Source organism: Raphanus sativus, chromosome 2 (genome assembly GCF_000801105.2).
Source record: "Raphanus sativus cultivar WK10039 chromosome 2, ASM80110v3, whole genome shotgun sequence".
In the NCBI taxonomy this organism is placed as follows: domain Eukaryota; kingdom Viridiplantae; phylum Streptophyta; class Magnoliopsida; order Brassicales; family Brassicaceae; genus Raphanus; species Raphanus sativus.
This window is the reverse complement of record NC_079512.1, coordinates 28,401,821-28,421,800: the sequence shown is the minus strand read 5'-3', so window position 1 is coordinate 28,421,800 and position 19,980 is coordinate 28,401,821. Positions and strand designations below refer to the sequence as shown.

The 19,980-nt window shown below is 35.8% G+C and overlaps 4 protein-coding genes and 1 long non-coding RNA gene across 8 annotated transcripts; 3 read left to right on the top strand and 2 right to left on the bottom strand.

Annotated features, from left to right (window-relative positions):
* Window positions 1–1,217, bottom strand: LOC130508669 (uncharacterized). Its single transcript, XM_057004285.1, has 2 exons — window positions 1,212–1,217; window positions 1–570 (listed from the first exon to the last, which is right to left on the bottom strand). Exons 1-2 carry the CDS (start codon window positions 1,215–1,217, stop codon window positions 1–3), a joined length of 576 nt encoding a protein of 191 aa, XP_056860265.1.
* A 17-nt stretch (window positions 1,218–1,234) lies between these two features.
* LOC108839626 (uncharacterized) lies at window positions 1,235–3,032 on the top strand. The gene is made up of 6 exons (XM_018612382.2): window positions 1,235–1,379; window positions 1,465–1,671; window positions 1,806–2,013; window positions 2,095–2,229; window positions 2,334–2,432; window positions 2,517–3,032. The coding sequence occupies exons 2-6, from the start codon at window positions 1,481–1,483 to the stop codon at window positions 2,856–2,858; spliced, it is 975 nt and encodes a 324-aa protein (XP_018467884.1). The 5' UTR covers window positions 1,235–1,379; window positions 1,465–1,480; the 3' UTR covers window positions 2,859–3,032.
* Window positions 3,033–3,183: 151 nt separating this feature from the next.
* On the bottom strand, window positions 3,184–5,239 carry LOC130507971 (uncharacterized). 2 transcript variants are annotated; one of them, XR_008942625.1, is made up of 6 exons: window positions 5,086–5,239; window positions 4,965–4,994; window positions 4,781–4,878; window positions 4,484–4,695; window positions 4,092–4,256; window positions 3,184–4,003 (listed from the first exon to the last, which is right to left on the bottom strand). It is a non-coding gene; the product is annotated as an uncharacterized LOC130507971 (long non-coding RNA). The 2 variants fall into 2 exon arrangements; XR_008942624.1 differs by having other exon boundaries at window positions 4,484–4,878.
* Window positions 5,240–10,143: 4,904 nt separating this feature from the next.
* On the top strand, window positions 10,144–13,092 carry LOC108839622 (uncharacterized). Of its 2 annotated transcripts, XM_057002929.1 has the most exons (7): window positions 10,144–10,568; window positions 10,692–10,844; window positions 11,211–11,394; window positions 11,500–11,572; window positions 11,914–12,084; window positions 12,177–12,546; window positions 12,620–13,092. In XM_057002929.1, exons 4-7 carry the CDS (start codon window positions 11,519–11,521, stop codon window positions 12,664–12,666), a joined length of 642 nt encoding a protein of 213 aa, XP_056858909.1. In that variant the 5' UTR covers window positions 10,144–10,568; window positions 10,692–10,844; window positions 11,211–11,394; window positions 11,500–11,518; the 3' UTR covers window positions 12,667–13,092. The 2 variants fall into 2 exon arrangements, with proteins under 2 accessions (XP_056858909.1, XP_018467876.2); XM_018612374.2 differs by having other exon boundaries at window positions 12,177–13,092.
* Window positions 13,093–13,897: 805 nt separating this feature from the next.
* On the top strand, window positions 13,898–17,522 carry LOC130494249 (uncharacterized). Of its 2 annotated transcripts, XM_057002927.1 has the most exons (4): window positions 13,898–14,054; window positions 14,127–14,579; window positions 14,677–17,180; window positions 17,262–17,522. In XM_057002927.1, the coding sequence occupies exons 3-4, from the start codon at window positions 14,700–14,702 to the stop codon at window positions 17,322–17,324; spliced, it is 2,544 nt and encodes an 847-aa protein (XP_056858907.1). In that variant the 5' UTR covers window positions 13,898–14,054; window positions 14,127–14,579; window positions 14,677–14,699; the 3' UTR covers window positions 17,325–17,522. The 2 variants fall into 2 exon arrangements, with proteins under 2 accessions (XP_056858907.1, XP_056858908.1); XM_057002928.1 differs by lacking the exon at window positions 13,898–14,054 and having other exon boundaries at window positions 14,124–14,579.
* The last annotated feature ends 2,458 nt before the right edge of the window (window positions 17,523–19,980 follow it).

Genomic DNA, 19,980 nt, shown 5'->3' with positions numbered 1-19,980 from the left:
CTATCGTGATTCCACCGGTCCAGAAAGCCAAACCGGAGGTATCGAATCAACATATAACATAGCTGAAGGTGAACTCCTTGCCCCGTGTGCAAGCTTGTCCGCCATTGTGTTATGTGCCCTTGGAATATGTCGAATGGTGAAATTGGGGAAGAAAGTCTTACTTCGGCGAAATTCTTCCATATGCGTAGTGAATGCTGGCCATTCTTCAGGTGAGGACACCATCGTCACCAGTTGAGAATAATCCGTAGCAAAAACCACATCTGAGAACTGCAGGGTCTTCATGCACTCCATTGCCCAAATCAGCGCTTCACATGCTGCGTGTAAAGGAGATAGGCTACGTCGGAGATTCATGGCCCCCATCATCTTGTCTTCTGAATCTATCTTTCGGCAATACCATCCTTGTCCAGTAAATACATCTTGTTCCTTCCAAGATCCATCAACAAAGCATACTCTATTGGCTCCCAAAGTTTGCCAATCAGTAGGTGACTGAACATTTCCATGAGGACTTGGTATCAATAACTGTGCCTCTGTCCAGAGCGTTTCTTCAAGGTCCGCTATCCGCAGTATTTCCTACGGATTCCCATTTCTATTTGTGTAAATCTTATCATTTCTATTTTTCCAAATATACCACAAAATCCAAGGAAAATAATTGGAATCCATTTCTTTCGGTATCCTCCAGAATAGATAATCCAAACTTGTGAAGACTGATGTTGATGGAAAAATTCCTGGTGAAGATGAAATTCTTGATAAAGCCCAAGTTTCTGTTTTGTGGTATATTTCCTGGTGAAGATGAAATTCTTGATAAAGCTGGTGGGCATTCAAAAAGAACATGATGCGCTGTTTCTTCCTCAGCTCCACATATATTGCAACGAAGATCACATTCAATACCCCGTGTCTTTAAATTTTTGAACACTGGTAATGTGCCTGATAGGATTTGCCAAATAAAATACCGCAACTTTGGTGAGCACTTTAGTTTCCATGCAAAGGCCAAAAGAGGTTTTATATTTGGCCCAAAGGGTGTTATCCTTGGACCCTTGTCAGGATACATTGTTTGCGTTCGAAATCCTGATTATCCTTAATATATAAGAGATTTGAGTTAATTAATTGTACTTAATCATCCATTATTTTTTCTGGAATGAAAACAGTGTGTTTTTATAGCCCTGATATAAGTCCATCCAATTATCATCCAAATATAAGCCCATCCAATTTACTTCCATTTTTTTCTGAAATGAAAACAGTGTGTTTTTTTAGCCCTGATATAAGCCCATCCAATTATCATCTAAATATAAGCCCATCCAATTTACTTCCATTTAGGGTGCGTTCTCAAGAGGATCTCAAAATTGCGTCTAGACTGTCTAACGGCCGACACACCTACTGAGGTACGCTCTATCCCTCGCTCTCTCAGGCTCGCTATCTCTCTATTGTATAGTGCTTTTATATTAAGTTTGTGTTTCTTTTATGCAGATCGATTTGTAGAGCCATGACTTCTACCTCACAACTACATCTTCTGGTGAATCCTACAGAGATTAACCAAGCCATTGACTTCTACACCGACGCATTCGGTGCTTTGGAAGTCAACCGCTTCACCAACACTGATGGTCATCTCGTCTACAACCTGCTCATTGCTGGTGCCCACGTTTCTGTTTCTTCGGGAATTTTCGAAACTTCTCAGTGAGCTTCTCTCTTTCTCTTAATGATTGTGTCATTATGCTGATTATGTCATAATGCTTCTGCTTCTGTGGTTTGATTTTTTCTGATTATTTTCTCTTAATGATTGTGCTTCGGTTGATTGTGTCATTGTTCAGTGGAACCAATGCAATGCTCGAACATGTTATCGAAACTGAAGACGTCCATGCTGCAGTTTACAAAGCAACTGCACTAGGAGCCCAGCTTGTTGGTAAAATCTTCTCCAACAATGACGCGAGAATCGAAGCCAAAATCTCTGATCCATTTGGCTTTCTCTGGGTTTTTCTCTCTCTCTGGAGCAATTCCAGAATGGAACATTGCAACATCGTGAGTATCAATATCTCAACTTTCTCTGTTTTTACTTTCTATTGTAAATTATAACAATTTTACAATTTTACTCTATTACAGTGTCACATCTACCCTGCACACGCTCCTGCTTTGTGTTCGGAATACAAGAGGTGGAAGGATTGGCTTCTCTCCACCGAACCGGAAATACGTAACCGTATATCAGACCTTAACCATACTCTGAAAAGTTTTGAAGAGGTTTCTGATTTTTTTTTGTATCTTAATACTTGAAAATATATGGATTGACTCTCTCTTGTTGAACACCTTAAGCTAACGTGCACACTCATCAATGTTTGATACAGTTAGCCTCAGAGCTCAACTGTCTCAAAGCTGGCTATCTCCTTAACCACTACAATGCTTTTCATTCATCTGGTTGTCTTCTTCCTAAGATAATCAGCGATGTATGTAATTTCTGAATTTATCTATTTCAAATGCTAATATTAGAACTTATGTATAATCTGTTGGAATTGGTTGTGAATTTTCAGGTGCACGTGTATTTGGAACTACTACGGTCCACGGAGATTGCTATGTGTGTTAACCCTTCAATCAAGGGGACTTATGCTGTGACCAAATACTTTGAAAAGATTTCAGAAGGTTGTAAGCAGCTTGTTGAAACTCTTCCTGGGATGACTGTGTCTACTGGTGAGTGGGCTTCTAAGTGGCGCTTGGAGCTTCGAAGAAGAGTTGCATGTAATGCAAGGCAGTTTCTGAAGGATCTTAGGGAGTGGAGAAAAACACAAGAAGGTCCGCGCAATCTGATACGGCAGATGAACAAAGAGGTGATAGAGGAGATAGTGGGTGGGAAGTTGAGGGAACAGGAATACTGAAGTGGATTGGGGGATGCTGAAGTCATAACAAGTTGGTTGTGTTTTTTTTTATTCTGTAGTGTACTTGTGATGGTTCTTATTTTAAAACATCTATCTATTGTGAAACTTGCTAAGCTTAGGTTTGGCTTTTGTATTGACTGAGTATGTTTGGTTAATGTGTTGGTTTTCTGGATCCTCGGTTTATGTACTGACACAAGCATTTTCTTTACTTAGCAAGAGCAAGACCACATTTTGCTCCATCTACGCGGTATTTCTGTAATGGTCCACACTCTCTACCAGACTGGAAGCTAAGCCAAGCCTGTCCATTTTCACCCATGTCTGAGAAATGTTACAAAGCATCATATATGATGAAATCTAAAGAGACTGCAGATTCCTCTGACTTTTGGTTAGAAAGAGAAAGGGCATGTTTCCATCGCCTTCTGGTGTAAACAGCTGGAAGCAACTCCATGTGCATTCTCAGTTTTCATCGCTCCGGTTCACCAAGGACTCGTTGATGATGACCCTTCCACTCCAGGAAGTGAATGAAGTGATGAAGCGTCCACCGAGATGAAACTTCAAAGTCATAGCGTTTAGCTGTAACCCCGCCGGCCAGATTTGGAGGATCAAAGGGGAAGATAAATTTGGAAATAATTTAAACTAAAAGTACAGGACCTCAGATATGAGGATGAAGCAAGTCTTTTTCCCATGACATCAAATAAATGGTATTTGGAAACAACAATCCCTAAACAAAAACACTTAAGAGCGCAAAATAAGTAACAATCCTAATAATAAGGAAAGCCTAACCAAAGGTTAATAAAAGAGGGTTGCTAATTTTGTTTGATATATACATTGACAAATCGATTAACATATCACTACTCGTACTCTGTATCCTTTCCTTGTTGCTGCTGCTGCCATCTTCTCCACTTGCCCGTTTCTTAGACTGATGCGATCGCATCGATTCTCGCTTTCAACTCACCCGATGTCAGCAGAACCAACATGATCAGATACAAAGCCAACACCCTTAAATGACTATAGATATCTAAATGAGTAATTAAATGCGTTAAGATTTGCTTACATTGTCACTTGAGAAGATGACGTTGAATGATGGCTAGATCAACTGTGGTGTTTGAGCTTGGAAGTATCACTGGATCTCTCATTAGCGTGTACTGCCAAAAAAAAAAAAAAGATCAGACATTAGGGTATGTTTCTGTAACAAGACTTAGTTTTCTGTTAGGTAAGACAGAAAAAAAATACCTGAATAGGGTCGAGGAACTCTTCTGGTATTTCACCAAGTGCAGCTTCAGCATCCAAAGCTTAGGAAGCAGCAGCTTTGGCCTTTGAGCCCAACTCCATAAACTCTTGAATGATTCTTCCATCTTCACCTATTCTCCTAAGCACATCTGCTCCTGCGTTTAACAGCTGCAAAAACAAGAATTTGTTTTGTTCACTTGAGAGAAAGACAGATACAATATATGACCCTCCATAACTGGATATGGCACTGGGGGATATGTTTTCCGAGTCTCCTCTTGCGAGATTAACATAGATACGAACAATCTTAAGAGTTCACCAAAAGTTCCGTCAGCTTTTTTTCTTTTTCTTTTAACACGTATTGGTGGGAAGGCTGAGTAAGAATAGCAATCACTAACCTGTTTAAGCAACTGTCATGGACTGGAACTCGTACTTCTCAGGATCTTTCAAGCTTAAAGACTTATGTTGTGGACCCACGAGTTGTAGCAAGAAGTAATTAAGCATATTCGCAACCCTCTCAACCATCTCAGGGAGTAGAAAAGGGGCTGTGATCTCTTCAGATATAAATGCAAGCATAGTCACATCTTCATTAGCCAGCTTCGTGTCGAATCTAACAATCTCCAGGGAAAAATAAACTTCTTTAAGGCATCATGAATCATGTCGGAAGCATGGTATAAAAAGTGTAGTCCACTAACATTCTCTCTTGCGCTGGCCTCTGCTCCCACTCTGCAGTATTTCGACATCTCTGCCTCGATTTGTTCAAGTACACGCCCTTCTCTTCCTCTTTTGCAATCTGCAACCCATCAAATTTGGTAAGATTATAACATTGGCACATGATGGTGAAAATTCAAAGCCATGGTAAGGTCACTAAGAATTTACCCGTCTCCACGTATTTCGGTGACTAGGCACCTGCCAGAGATAAAATAAGTATTACTATCATGTCCTAGGTCCAGAGAAAACAGGAAAAGATGTTGTGAGATCAGAGAATACGATTACAAACCCTTAATATTTGAGCCTCGTGACAAAGCTTTTCCTGAGAATACAGCGCTAATTCCTTTCACATTCTGGTTATGTCAAGTTCTAACTGTGGAGAAGGTGATTGATCTCTCATGGCTTTTAACGTTGCAAGATTGTTTTCACCTCTCGAGATGTCCTACGCTATGCGAAAAAAAAGAAGAAGAGAAAAGTAAAGATCATATGTCAGGAACCAAGGTTAAATCATTTATCATAATCATATCTCCGTAATATTCCAAGTTCGGGAAAACATAATGATGATTACCTGAGTAACATGTTTAGAAGTCCGAGAGTGCTTTAGGAGACCCAAATTGAGGACCCTTGCAGTCATAACGAAGCATTCACAAATGAAAGTGTATTTGGTTGTTGACTTTGCATTATGCCAAGAAGCATTACTATTTGAACTTGTGGCTTCTTTGGATTGTAACAAGCGATTTTCATTCCCTTTTTTCCAGCGTCATTTGCTTTTTCCGTATTAGCCTTGTTAATCCACTCAGAAACTTCCACGGATGATGCATGGAGAGCAGTCAAGTCGCTGGTGTCGATCATTGAACAAATATTATTACGGATCGTGAATATATAGAATCCAGTCAGGAGATAGCCTTCGAATTATCTCGATCGAGACTCATACTTTAATTTTAAACGATGACCATAGAATACATATTCTGGATCAATCTTATCCCTTTTAGTTTAAATGCGGGTCCAAAAAAATGTTGACAGAGCCGGAGCATGACCGCACTGAGATTACAAAACATGCTTGAGCTAGCACAACAAACCCTGTCATACAAGATATTTATATTATTAGTGTATGCAAAATGCTGGACTGAACAGAAAAGACAAATACCAACTTGATGAGAGCGAGAATAGAAAAATAAAAAGGGATAATAAAGACCTGAAGCAAATATCTATTTTATTGAGGGATGATCACAACCTGTATATGACCTCTGGACGCAATGGCATTGATCACCTTAGCAAGAAACTGTAGAGCACACTCACGTGTATCGGTACTTTTAAGTAGAATCATCAGTGAATGTAACGTACAACTAAGCACCCCGCCGGCCAGGTTTGGAAGATAAAAGGGGAAGAGTCTCGAAAATATCATCGAGTTACAGGTGTAACGTAAGGGACAAGAAATGGAGAGAAACGATGACGTTTAAGGCATCTGATATTTTATTTATTGGGAAATTAGGGTGTATGACCTGAAAAAAGCATAATTCACTCAGTAACCAATTCTCCTAACATTCCTATACACGCCCTTATATATACATAATAATAATGTATTACCCTTTTTTTTCAACCGGCATAACCTGATGGAAAACGTAATCAGACCCCTTTTTGTGACTTTTGAGAAAGTAAAAAGTTTATGTCGAATCCATGGTTTGTTGCACATCATCGGACTATCGGTTTTCTCTAAATTTATTTCATCTGAAATCCTCCATTATTTATCTTCTCCGATTGAAACTGATTGCGAGAAGTAGTTGTTACAGTCTAAGTGGTGAGAAGAAGCAACGTGAATCTCTTTCCCTTCACATCGGCACTTCGACTCACACCGCTGTTTCGTCTCACAGTACTGATTCGTCAAATAAAGTATTTATCTTTTGTCTCTGTTAATTACCCAAAATTGATTGGAGAAGATGAACTTATTGTGTTCTATTATATTATATGCATATAGAATAGAATGTAAAACAATATGTACTTTTATATTTTATTATGCAATATTTTATATTGTTATACTATTTTATCATGTTCCATTCCATTTGACGGTTACTAAAAATGTTATATTTTGTTTAAAAATATAGTTTGTAATTTTCTTAAGTTCTCACTATTCTTGCATGTTTTGAATCTGTAAAAATTGAACTATGATCTATATTGTATTTTTTAATATTATATAATATTACATAATATTGTGTACTTTTTAGATTTTGATAGTATATTATGTTACTATACTATTTTACCATGTTCCATTTCATTTGACGGTTACTAAAATGTGTTCTATTTTGTCAAGAAATATATTTTATAATTTTTTTAAGTTCTCACTATCATTACATGTTTTGAACCTGTAAAATATAGTATGATTTATAGTGTATAGTTTAATATTATATAATTTAAATTAATATTATAAAGATTATGTACTTTTTTTAGATTTTGACATTTAGATTAGGAATTATATTTGGGACAGGGTTTATATTTGGATTAGGGTTTATATATATTTGGATTAGGGTTTAGTAATTAGAGTTTAGGGTTTAGTATTTATAAGATGAGGGAATATGGTTAGGGTTAATATTAACTTCTTTGTTTATATTTGGGTTTATAATTTACTGATTAGAGTTTATGGTATAGTATATGGATTGTGTGGGATTGAGATGGATTAATATGGGATATTTTAGTATTTAGAGGTTGTAGATGAGGTTATAATTTTTATACTATTTCGGTGATATAGAATAGAACACTCAATATATATGTATGTGGTCAATAAAATTATATGTGGATGATTATTTTTTCTATTGACCACGTTACTCTCTTCTGCTTTTTTCCCTGTTACCTGCAAAAACAAAAGATAGAACCCGATAATTTATGGTACAAAAGCTAGAAAATGCATTATGTCAAAATCAAAGACATTTACTTAATTTACAATTAAAATATGGCTAGTTGACAAATAAGCCCTTATTTATTTATTCATTTATTTTAAAGAACATCACGTAAAATATTGCAAAGCGGCATAGAATAAATATTTTTGGCTAATGTTGACATTTTTAAAAAAATATTAAAAATTTGTCAAAATACATTTGGCCGTTTTAAATCCTATGTAGATTAATATATTGAATATATTTTAAGAAATATGATTAGTATAAGCACATTTATAAATGCAAACACATTTCTCATTGTTAGTTATTTCAAGGATATAACTGTATAAAAATTTAAATAGGAAAAATAATAAAGCATACTTTGAATACAATTTCACATAAAATGCAGATAAACCATTTGTATTTATTTCAAAAATTATTATGAAATGAAAATGATTAGTAAAATAAATTCGCACAGCACGAATTGAAAATATAGTTTTCATAAAGTTGAGACAAAATGTCCACGCATGATTTATAGCTTTCAATCATGATGCAACAAATTAGAAATTTAATTATCATTTTTTAAAATTTCAATATTTTCAAAAAAATTGCTTACTTCGAAAATAAAATAGAAATAAATATTAAATAAGATAAGTTGTAACAAAATAATAAATATTATATTGCAGTTTGACGTATAATCTAAATCTTTGGAAGACAAACATAAAACTAATTAATAAAAACAAATTGAAAAGAATAAAATAATTTTAAATAACCAACACAATATGAACCTTTTCATGCACGTTTCTATACCAACTCTTCTTCCATTTTCACCTTGATTTGATATCCACTGTCTACACAAATCCGTTCATCAACATTACTAAAATAAACATCCAAAACTATTCAAAGTAACATTTAACATCCGTTCATTACCCTCGTTTTAGTTTAGTATCATTTATTATATTACTAGGTGTTTTCTTACCCCATCTAATATTTTAAAGTATATAATTAAATGATATTTCGAAATTTATAATACCGAATATATTTATTTTAGTGATGATTTATGAATTATTACCACATTCTATTAAAAAAATCAAAAATATAAATCGGCACTAAACGTAATATATAAATTAATACTATATTTTAAAAAGTTTACCAAAAACATAAATTAACATTAAATGCAACTGTTCATGTTATATTTTTTTTATTATATTAAACTATAAGTCATGTCATATTATTTTTGCTAAAATAATTGTGGAGAGAACATGTGACAAAATCATTTCACAAATAATGTATAGGTAATTTCATCATGTATGTCGTATATAACTAAAATAAATTAATATCAATAATAAATTTCAAAATTTAACATAAGTAGTTATAATAATTAATTTTAAAATTGAATATTTCCAAACAATTATAACTATATAAATAGAAAACATATGCCTTTCGAGTTTAGTCTATATGCTAATGAAAATATTCATAATAACATACACTATATTTAATTTTAGGCTATAAATCACTGAAAATATCCACATATTATTTAAGAGCATTAGAATATATCAAATCACCGTTTTATTTATTACTATGACCGGTCCGTCATACGGGCGAGATGAAAATTAACAAATAGTTTAAGTAGTTCGAATAAATATTTAATATAAATTGTTATTATTTAAAAATATAAATATGTACATGTTATTGTATTTGAAGACTAAATAAACCATGTTATCGTAAAATTAGCTATAATTTTCAAAATAGATATCACTTGTTATTTTTCAAAATATGATTTTCTTTTTTCTTATTAAAGGTTTAAGATGACTTTCCTTTGTTTAAAATTAGCTGTAATTTTTCTTATTCCTTTGTTAAGCAATTTTTCAAAAAATTGCTTAACTTCGAAAATAAAATAGAATTAAATATCAAATAAGATAAAAATTAACAAAATAAAAACATATTATATTGCCGTTTGACATATAAACTAAATTTTTGGAAGACTAACATAAAACTAGTTAATAAAAATAAATCAAAGAGAATAAAATAATTTTAAATAACCAACACATTATGAATCTAGAAAAAAAGGAAAAAATAACAAACCATATTTTGTATACATTTTTTTATCATAAAAGTTGAGGTTTTATTTCATCGAGAACATCCATATATGATTTAAAACTTTCAATCATAATTAGACAAATTGATTATTATAAAAGCATTTCTATAAATAGTTTATATGATTTGCCCAAAAAAAACATTTATATGATATATTAGGGTAGTTGTAATTTAGCATTCACTCCTTTCTTAAAGGCAGCATTCAACTTATAAAGATTAAAATTAAAATACTTTTGAAGTTTTAATTTTATTATTTTGGGGGTTGAATAACGTTGGTTTTTCTTAAGCATATACGAAATCACCTACACACGGTACGCACACGAAGGTAAGATCATAACCGTCCACGGTCTTATAACTCACATTGTACCAATTGGAATCTCTGATTCAAACTAAATCCACGCGGTGTATAGTACATCGTCGCACCTGATTCTATCACCGCCACTCTCTTCCGGTGAGAGCACGGACACGATCGCGCATCAGATCGAATCGAGAGAGATATTTTTTGAATTATTATATCGGAATGCAGGTGGTGACATTGGAACGAAGGAGGAGCTTCCTCTGATCGAGTTTTAGGGTTTTCTGTGGAAGAAGAAGAAGAAAACATAAAACATGAACGTGGAGCGATCGTCGTTGTGCAACTTCGTTGTGAACTTCCTGATGGAAGAGAACTACCTCTTAACGGCGTTTGAGCTTCTCCACGAGCTCCTCGACAATGGCCGCGACGGCCAAACAATCCGCCTCAAGTAGTTCTTATCCGATCCTTCTCGTTTCCCTCCCGATCAGATTTCTCGGTATAATTCGATTCGAGGTTCGCCGATTCTTCGCCTCGCATTGTTATAATATGTCATTCGCTTATAGTGGTTAGATCGTCGTTGTGAAGTAGTGTTACGTTTTTTAAAGAAGCAGTAATTTGTTACTAATTGCAATGCAGTTACTGATCCGCAAAGCTTGTTGGAGGAGAAAGAAGCGTTATCGGAGAAGGTAGCTATTAGTGAATATGAACTTCGTCTAGCACAGGAGGATATTGCACGATTGAAAGCTGAAGGACAGAAGAAATCTGATTGTTCCATTGATAAGTTAAAAGGTACATTACTTAGATGAATGTGTGTGCATAAACAATCAGTTCTTAGGGTGTGACATGAAGTTGGTAACTAGGATTGCAGAAATCTTAGTGATGATCGACCATTAGGGGAGTTTACCTGACTTAAAAAGTAAATTACTATCAAGTGTAGACACTTGAATGTATCTTGAAGTTGCTTATCTAGCTTTCAGTTTCTGTGCGTTAGCTATCTCCTGTTCTATTTTGAATTTCTCCATGTAGCTGTTTTCGGCATAGGTATATTCTCCGCAAGCATCATTTTATTCATTTATAATGTGTATTAGTTTTTTTTTGTTGTTTTGTAGCAACAAAATCACCAAAATTTCTCCTGTATTGTTTGTTATTTCTCAGAGTTGGAGGCAGATGAATTTGGAGACAACAGACCAGAAATCCAACGGAAAAAGAAAAAGATTTTTCCTTCACTGAGATAGGGCCTTTGAAGAACAATGAACGTCGAGACTTAAACTGTGCGGTTAAAGAATATCTTCTTCTAGCATGTTACAGGCTTACCGCAATGACATTTTACGAGGAGGAGGTATCTTAATCTTATGTCAATATGTTTATACCTTTTCCTGCTTCCTGAGATCTATCTTTTTTAATATTAGATATTTGACGTCATTGCGTATGATCTGTTTATCAGGTGACAGACCAGAACTTGGATGTTTGGCAGGACAGTCCAGCGTGTGTGCCTGATGCCTTGCCCTATTATTACTGTCAGTACCTTTCTTAAACTTCAGAAGCAGCTGAGGTTATATCCTGATGGCTTAATTTTCATGTACACACTTCAAATTAAACTGATGCTGTCAGAAATATCACTACCTCGAAACTTAGATCTTTCACATCATTGTCATATACAGAACTCACTTCTCTCTCATTTTCCCTCTGCTATTCTGATTGCGGAGTGAATATGTAGAACAGGATCTTGATTTTAAATGTAACTTTTTGTATTTGAGAATCGTACTGACCATTAAAGTTGCACTTTGAGGATTTGTGAGGATAAAAATCCACTCTTAGGATATGAATTTGAATTCTCATTGTTCATAATTGGATGCAGGAGAAAATCGCCATGCTTCAGGAGAATGAATCATTGAAAAAAGAGATTGAGAGGCTAAACAAAGAAAAGGGTGGGCTACTTAAGAGCAAAGAAATATTCGAAGAGCAAATCAGTGCTTTTAACAAGTCTACTGAATCACTTCAGAAGGATCTTAGGGACAGAGAAAAGCAGGTAGTCTTTTTTTATAGACTAGTTTCCGTAAAGAAGCGGGTATTTTCATACCTGGAAATGCAAATACCTGAAATGACACTGATAGTATTCAGGTGCAAAGTTTAAAGCAATCCTTAGAGCATCAGAGGAGGAATCTCAATGACTGCAGAGCAGAGATCACATCTCTTAAAATGCATATTGAAGGGTCTTGTGCTGGTCAATATGTGTCAGCTAGTGAAAGTGATTCTGTGCAATCCCAATCCGTGGAAAATGTCGAGAAACAGAAAAGCGCTCTGCCAGTCGAAGTTGAGAAACCAACAGTCGAAAAGGATGGTGGGTTGATTTCTGAGAGTTCTATGTCTAATGAGAAAGGGCATACGCAAACAGAAGATGGTCTTGTGGAGGAACAGATAAAGAATATAATTCCTGATCAAAGAGAGGTGGCAGCAGACTCCAGCCGTGTATCATATAAATCATCGAGAGGTTTGAGTGCTTATTTCAATATCGTTCAAAACAGTGGATGGAATATTTGACAAGGAGTTTGTTTGACCGATAGGAACTTCTTCCCCTGATGATGTGTGCAATCGAGCGGCATCCAGATAGCAATACAAGAGACTCCTTGACCCATACACTGTTCAACCTGATCAAACGTCCAGATGAGCAGCAGAGGCGGATTATTATGGATGTATGTTACTGTTTTAACTTAGAAGGTTTCTTTTTGCATGATTAAGACTGGTAACGTTTTGAGGTTGAGGCCTTTTACTGGAGTCGAGAATGAAATCCACTATTGACTCCAGATCTGAGGATTTGGCTAAAGCTGTCCAATGTGGCAGAGCCGGTTTATGCTCTTAGCCAGATCACTGGTGAGAAGATCAAAACTTCCAAGCATACATAAAACTGACCTTCGACAGGTGGTGGTGTCTGGTTAATCGAGCCTAACTCAAAGAAACTTGGTCCCGAAATAAATCATCACCTGAAGAAAGCGACTTCCAAAAGTTGTCTAATGCGTACTTTGGTCCTGAATAAGAGATGCCGTTGCCAAAGTGTTTTGGAAGACCTCCTAAGCTTCTTTCGAGCCAGACAGCACAGGTCCGAAGGTTGAAGGATCTTTTTCTCCACAGTGTCTCAGCACTTCTTGCAGATGTTGATAAAGAACTCCAATTTCTCTGTGAGGCAATTCCACCTGCTATATAAGAATTGAGAAATCTGTTTTTATGGGACGACTTTTGTTTGCATTGCTGAACCACTCGAAACACGTTCCCTTGATTCTCGGTTCTCCAAGATTGTGGTGTATACAAACAACGACTGCAATTTCTGATAAGTTATCATCTTTTGCTGAGGGGGTTTAGCTCCAACACTGCGGACAGTCCTGGCAAGCAGTTGCATACCGAGCTTAGGAAGAAAAGTTCGTTAGCTGTTGCCGCACTACTTATGGCAGAAGAGAAGAAAAGTCCAAACCTTGAAGAGGTTAATAAAACTATGCGAGATCTGTGCATTAAGGCACACACACATACATTGTGGATACAGTGGTTATCGGATGAGCTTTCAACTATTCTCTTGCGTGATCTTACCAGTGATGATGGATCGTCTGCTACAACTCCTTTGCATCAGACGTTCTTTCAGTGGGTGATACAAGCACCAGTGTGGAGATACAACCAAAGAACACAACAAACAGATCAGCTTTCAGGCGAAAGCAGAAAGGAGGCTCATGGAAGGATCAGAAGGAGGCTCATGGTACTGTATGGTTTTATGCGTAGCAAAGAAGGATCCTGCTCTATACATTCTACAAATTCGGCATTAGAAGAAGCAGTAACATAGCGAATGGCTGTACAACAAATGAGAGCAGTGAGATATAATCATGTTGCTTTCCTCAATGACTGTAAGCTGCTCGTAGATGAAACCGAGCAGGTCTAAATGAAGAACCCTCAATATGGTCTGTACCACGGAGGCATAAAGAAGCTGCTTATTTTTACTTCGACATATGGAGAGAGGTGGTTCCTTTTTATGTCTTCAGAACATTTTCACTTTATTCAATTGCTAACTTTGGATCATTTTTGCAGCAGTCATTGTTAGAGCAAAGCTTCCTTTCTGCTTCTGAGTTAACTTATCCAGCAAATGCTACAAGAGTATGGATTTCACTATAAACAATGTGATCAGGTACATGTGATTTTTTTCTGAAAGGGCTCAAGCTTCGTACGTACATGCATTTCCTTCTAAATGAATGTTGAGGGGTTTGTTCCGTTGAGTTCATCTTCGTGCTTAAATTATCATGCGACCAAGAAACATCCACTAACGTCTTTAGGACATAAAAAAGTGCATGTCATAAAGCTATGAAATAATAAGCCCAATAAGTAAAAGGCCCAACTGACGAAGTTCGGTTACAAATAGCAGTCCAGTTTAATCCCTAGGGCTTGGTTCATACAATCTCAAGTTGTGTTGTCGATCTCGAAGCTTTAGATCTCACAGTTGCCGTTTCTCGTTGCCAATCGACTTTACGACCGGTCTAGCGGTGGGAGGTACGGCGTTATACGTCTCTCTCTCTGTCCAATTCCTCCAATAGATCTCTATCATGTTGTCTATTTCCAGAATCTGATTGTAGTGTTTCTTATGCAGATTGATTTGTAGAGAAAAAAAAAATGGCTACAAAGCGACAAGAGAAGACAAGTTTTATCAAGGATGTTGCTCGGTTGGTTTCCCAAAAGGGTTTGGAGACTGAGAAGACGCTGGTGGCCCTTAATAAGGATAATGGTGAAAAATTTAGCTTTTTGTTGAGGTCAGACCCTTATCACGCATACTACCAGGATAAGCTTAATTATTACCGTAAGGAGGTGGCTCAGGTTACCAGCAGGCCTCATGCTCCTCCGGCTACTGCTAGTCATAATTGCTCTGTAGCTGATGATGGTGAAGAAGAAGCCTTTTGTCTGTTGCCTACTTATAGTACTCTGTGGAGTAGTTCGTTCAGTCGTCCTCCTGGTATCTCACTCAAGGATTTATATATCATGAAGCTCACTGCTCAGTTTATAGCGCGGTATGACATGCACTTTCTGCGAGCTTTGAAGGAGCATGTGGCTCAGAATCCGAAACCTCAGTTTGATTTTTTGAAGCCGACTAGTAGCAGGTTTAAGTTCTGTGGTGGGCTTGTTCGTGGTTACGCCAGTGTAATAAGGCCATACATAGAATCTCTGATGAGAGATGGTGGTGGCATTATGCCGTTAGTGCTGCCACCCGGTGAGTGTTGGACGAGATATGATGATTATGACGATATGCCGCTCTGTCTTCAGTTTTTCTTCGACCGTCTTCAATTGGAGAAGCTGGAGGCTGGGGATGAGATGGCTCTGATCGACTTGCATGCTTTCGTGAGTGGTGTCGACTTTTTTGCCCAGAGGGATAATGACGCCTTTGCTACTGTCATGTCAACAACTCCACACCTTTCGAAGATGATGTACGAATGGCCTCAAATGCAGCCATCGAAGCTTGTTAGTGATGATGATACAGAACCAGAGCTAATAGATGCACCTCGTTCATATGAAATCCTGGAGAAGCAGCTCACGCTCAAGGAGCTGGGTATTATTAAGCTGACAGCGATGTTTGTGGCTCGGTATGGCTCAGAATTTCGGCGGGATTTGATGGAGGTAGTCTTGATGAACCCTCTGTTTGAGTTTCTGCAGCCAAGTGATTGCAAGTGTTCAAAGTTCTTCAGCTCGCTTGTTAGAGTGTATTCCACTGTTATAATGCCTTCCGACAAGTTGTGGTACGGTGACGATTCTACGGCTTTCGCCCTTGAGTTTTTCTCCCGCACTCTCCAGCTGGAGAAGCTCGAAAACGGAGATGAGACGGCTGCTATTGATTTGCATGCGCTTGTGGGTGGAGTTGACTGTTTTAGTCACATGAGTGAAAGCCTCTTTCTTGCTTTCGCTCCACAACCTGAACACCTTTCGACTATGGTGAAACGACGGGGATGTCAGCTTCTTACTGAATTCCATAAGGCTGATGATGAGAATCTAGATGGAACTGATCAACCTGATGGAGTAGCTCGGCCTTACCGTTTCAAAAGTAGTTTTAAGTTCCCTGAAAAGGGGATCACAGTCAGGGAGCTTGGTGTTATTATGCTCACAGCACAGTTCGTGCAGCGGTACGGGGAGAAGTTCCGGCTGGGTTTGAGGAGGAGAGTTGTTATGAACACTCAGTTTGGGTTTATGGTCTTTGGTGACAGGAGGCACTATTTCTATTGCGGCCTTCTTTGTGCGTATAGAAGTGTATTAAGGCCCTGCAAAAGGATGAAGAGGAGCGCTGCGTATACAGATACCGTTCTTGACATGTTTTTCGAGATTCTCCAATCGCAGGAGGGGGAGAGAATTGGTTTGCATGATTTTGTGGGTCTTGTTGACTGGTTTGCTCACGTGGAGGAGGAATATTATTCTGTTGTGGTGCCAGCACCTGTACACGTTTTGATGAATATGATCCCACCAACACTCAGGCTGCCTAATACGCTTTTGCTGCCTCCAATGAAACCTTCAGTTACTCATGATCCTGCTCAAAGAAGACATGACCATCTTGCATCTCCTGCTGGGCGGTCCACACTCCGGGAAGAGTATATTATTAAGGTGACGGCGCAGTTTGTGGTGCGGTATGGGACGAGTTTTGAGCGAGCTTTGAGGAGGAGAGTGGCTGAGACACCTAAGTTTGAGTTTATGAAGCCGACTGGTAGAAAGTTCCGTTTGTATGCAAGTTGTGTTGAGGGGTTTGCACAAGTATTAGAGCCTTGCAAAAAACGTGTTGATTGTATGGACACAGTTCTTGAGGGTTTGTTCTGTTTTCTGGATCGTGAGCATGAGGAGGCAGTGGGCATCGGGTTGCATGGTTTTGTGGATGTTGTGGATTGTTTTGCTTCCATGGATCATGTGGTGCCACAATGCCTCATTCCACCGGGATGCCAAGTTCATCTTGGTCAGCCTTCAACGGGGATGATGAAGCAACCTGCACCACCAACACTGGGTGTAATGTCATCTCGTCGTCCTCTACCTGAGGAACCAGAGCCAATGAGGAAGAGAGGCAAAAAGAGGGAGAGACAAGAGTCAGCTCTTGATCCACAAGACCATTCTCATGCTAAACATCCGGTAATTTTTTTTTTTTTTTTCATGCTTTTGGTTTTAATTCGTCTTTGAGTTTTGTATCTGACTAGAAACTACATTTTTCAGCGTTTGTCTACTACAATCACGGTATTTGTTCCAAACGTCGGTGAAGTTAAAGTAGCTGGGTGATCCAAAAGCAAACAGGCCGAGGAGCACAACGCTGTCTGTGAGGATATGCCTTTTTATCAAAGTCTTATTTATTTTGTAATGTTTGTTTTGGATTTGGGGCCTCAGCTTGCAACGTTTCCTTGTCTCCCTGTTCATGTGAAATCTCTTAAAACTCATCCCCCTCCTCCCTCACTCTTGTCTAAGCAGATCTTTTACCTCTTTGTTATGCATTTAATCCACAAATCTATTCATATCAGACATAACAAAAAGAATATCTCTGCTTTTTTTATTGTCTCATTCAGGGTAATACTACCAAGCATATTTCTAACTTCAGACCAGAATGCATTTAGTTTATAGTGGTGTACATAGTTGGACATATTGTAGGATGTGTTTTTTTACACATCTACATGATAGTTATAAGTTATTATCAATGGTAAAATCTGATTATAGTAGAATTCACACAAAAGAATAATAAAAAATGTAGCTTAAAAGCAAATAAATCTTAGAAAACATTTGATTAAAATGGCTTTTTTCTTCTCTAAAGTTTATTGGATGATAGGAAACATTTTATATGGCGGCTAATTGAAGTGTATATTATAGGAAAATTAGGTGAGATGACACTAAAAAAAAGACATAATTCATTAGATGACCAATTTTCCTAATATACCAAAGAGGAAGAGAGGCAAAAAGAGGGAGAGACACGAGTCAGCTCTTGATCCACAAGACCATTCTCATGCTAAACATCCGGTAAATTTTTTTTCTTTTTCATGCTTTTGGTTTTAATTCGTTTTTGAGTTTTGTATCTGACTAGCAACTATACATTTTTCAGCGTCGGTCTACTACAATCACGGTATTTGTTCCAAACGTCGGTGAAGTGAAAGTAGCTGAGTGATCCAAAAGGAAACAGGCCGAGGAGCACAACGCTGTATGTGAGGATATGTTTTTTTATCAAACTCTTATTTACTAGGTAATTCTCCCGTGTTCATGCACGGAAATAAATACTTATAAAATAAACAAATTATAATAATTATTAAATATTACATATGTTTTTTATAACTTTAAAGTAATTTTATAATTTATATTTATGATGAATAAATAGACTTGTATTAGGTATCATTATATGGATATAAATACCTATACATTTGTTCATAATTTTCAAATTATTTTAATTTATATCCTGAAAATAATATTAATTATCATTATGTTCTCATCTTAATTAGATATGTAATTCCATGTATAATCATTTGGATCAATTCATGTATGGTATTATTGAGCTCCATATTTAATTTCAAAGTAAACAATAATTTTTAATGAAGTTAAAATTAAATTGTTACTTTAATTTCATTAAGTTTGGTCCATTCTATTAGATTTGTAAATATATTTATACAAGTTTTTATAATTTGATATATGTTTTCTGAGAAAAAGAAATATAAAGCTGGAATTGCATTAATAAATACTTCTAATATTTTAAACTTTTAATATATGTTATTTTGGATAACATTATATAAAATAAATGAATGTGCTAAGAGATTGAGAATTGAATAAGAAAACAAATTAAGAAATATTTCAAAACTTCATTGATTAATTTTGAGTTCATAAGGTAATTACACCTAGAAGTTCAAAATGTTGTATTTATACATATGTTTTCATCTAATTAGGTATCTTATTTCAAACATAATATTTTGGACAAATAAATGTTCATTGTTGGGTATGTTTTCGCATCTATTATTTCAAACTGAACAACCATTTTTTTAATTTAATAATATTAAAATTGGATTACTATTTTTAGTTTAATTTAGTTCAGTTCATCCTTTTATATTTCTAAATATATTTTATAAATCTTATAAAATTTGGTAAGTTTATCTTTAAAAAGATAGAAACGTAGAGAAAATGTTGTAGTTGCATTCATGAACATATTTTATAAGATTTGAAAATTCATGTACATATATGAATATTTATAAAAACAACTAAATCCTATTAATTGGTGAATCATCACTTATTTAGAATTGTGAATACATTTTATAATTTTATCAATGAAAGTTAGGTAAATTTTAATTTATAATTTTTCTTAACGATATTAGATGATCACTTTATGTTGTTTGAAATTAATTTTATTTAAATAATTTAATCAAAAATACAATCATTATAAAATATGTTTTCTTAAAAATTATCTTAACTATTTTATTTTGTAAATTATATATATACACCTATATATTTTTGAAAATTATTAGATATTCACTTTTTATTTATGTTTTTAGGGAAAGCATAAATTAAGAAAAAATAAATTCGTTTTTCATATATATAAATCTAAATATTTTATAGATGTTTTCTTTTTATTATATATGGGATTATAAAATAAATAAACTATAATAAAAAGATAAATTAAGCTTTATTACTAAAAAGAAAACTAAACAATTTTTAGTAATGATAATTAGGTTTAGCTAGAATTAATTCATCAAGGGTATTCGTGTAATCAACCATCGTGAGAATCAACGTGAGCGCGATACATATAAAACTGACTTCTCAAATAATATTATAGAGATTTTGTAATGTTTGTTCTGGATTTGGGGCCTCAGCTTGCAACGTTTCCTTGTCTCTCTGTTCATGTAAAATCTCTTAAAACTTATCCCACTCCTCTTAATATGTGTTGTACACACTCTTATCTAAGCAGCAGATC

What these genes read in the sequence shown, in the direction of transcription:
- LOC108839622 (XM_018612374.2), top strand. Translation starts at nt 11,519, where the DNA reads ATGTTTGGCAGGACAGTCCAGCGTGTGTGCCTGATGCCTTGCCCTATT. An exon ending in TGCCTTGCCCTATTATTACT is followed by an intron (nt 11,573 to 11,913) that starts GTCAGTACCTTT and finishes AATTGGATGCAG; the next exon opens with GAGAAAATCGCCATGCTTCA. An exon ending in TTAGGGACAGAGAAAAGCAG is followed by an intron (nt 12,085 to 12,176) that starts GTAGTCTTTTTT and finishes GATAGTATTCAG; the next exon opens with GTGCAAAGTTTAAAGCAATC.
- LOC130494249 (XM_057002927.1), top strand. Translation starts at nt 14,700, where the DNA reads ATGGCTACAAAGCGACAAGAGAAGACAAGTTTTATCAAGGATGTTGCT. An exon ending in ATTCTCATGCTAAACATCCG is followed by an intron (nt 17,181 to 17,261) that starts GTAATTTTTTTT and finishes TACATTTTTCAG; the next exon opens with CGTTTGTCTACTACAATCAC.
- LOC108839626 (XM_018612382.2), top strand. Translation starts at nt 1,481, where the DNA reads ATGACTTCTACCTCACAACTACATCTTCTGGTGAATCCTACAGAGATT. An exon ending in GGAATTTTCGAAACTTCTCA is followed by an intron (nt 1,672 to 1,805) that starts GTGAGCTTCTCT and finishes GTCATTGTTCAG; the next exon opens with TGGAACCAATGCAATGCTCG. An exon ending in TTCCTAAGATAATCAGCGAT is followed by an intron (nt 2,433 to 2,516) that starts GTATGTAATTTC and finishes GTGAATTTTCAG; the next exon opens with GTGCACGTGTATTTGGAACT.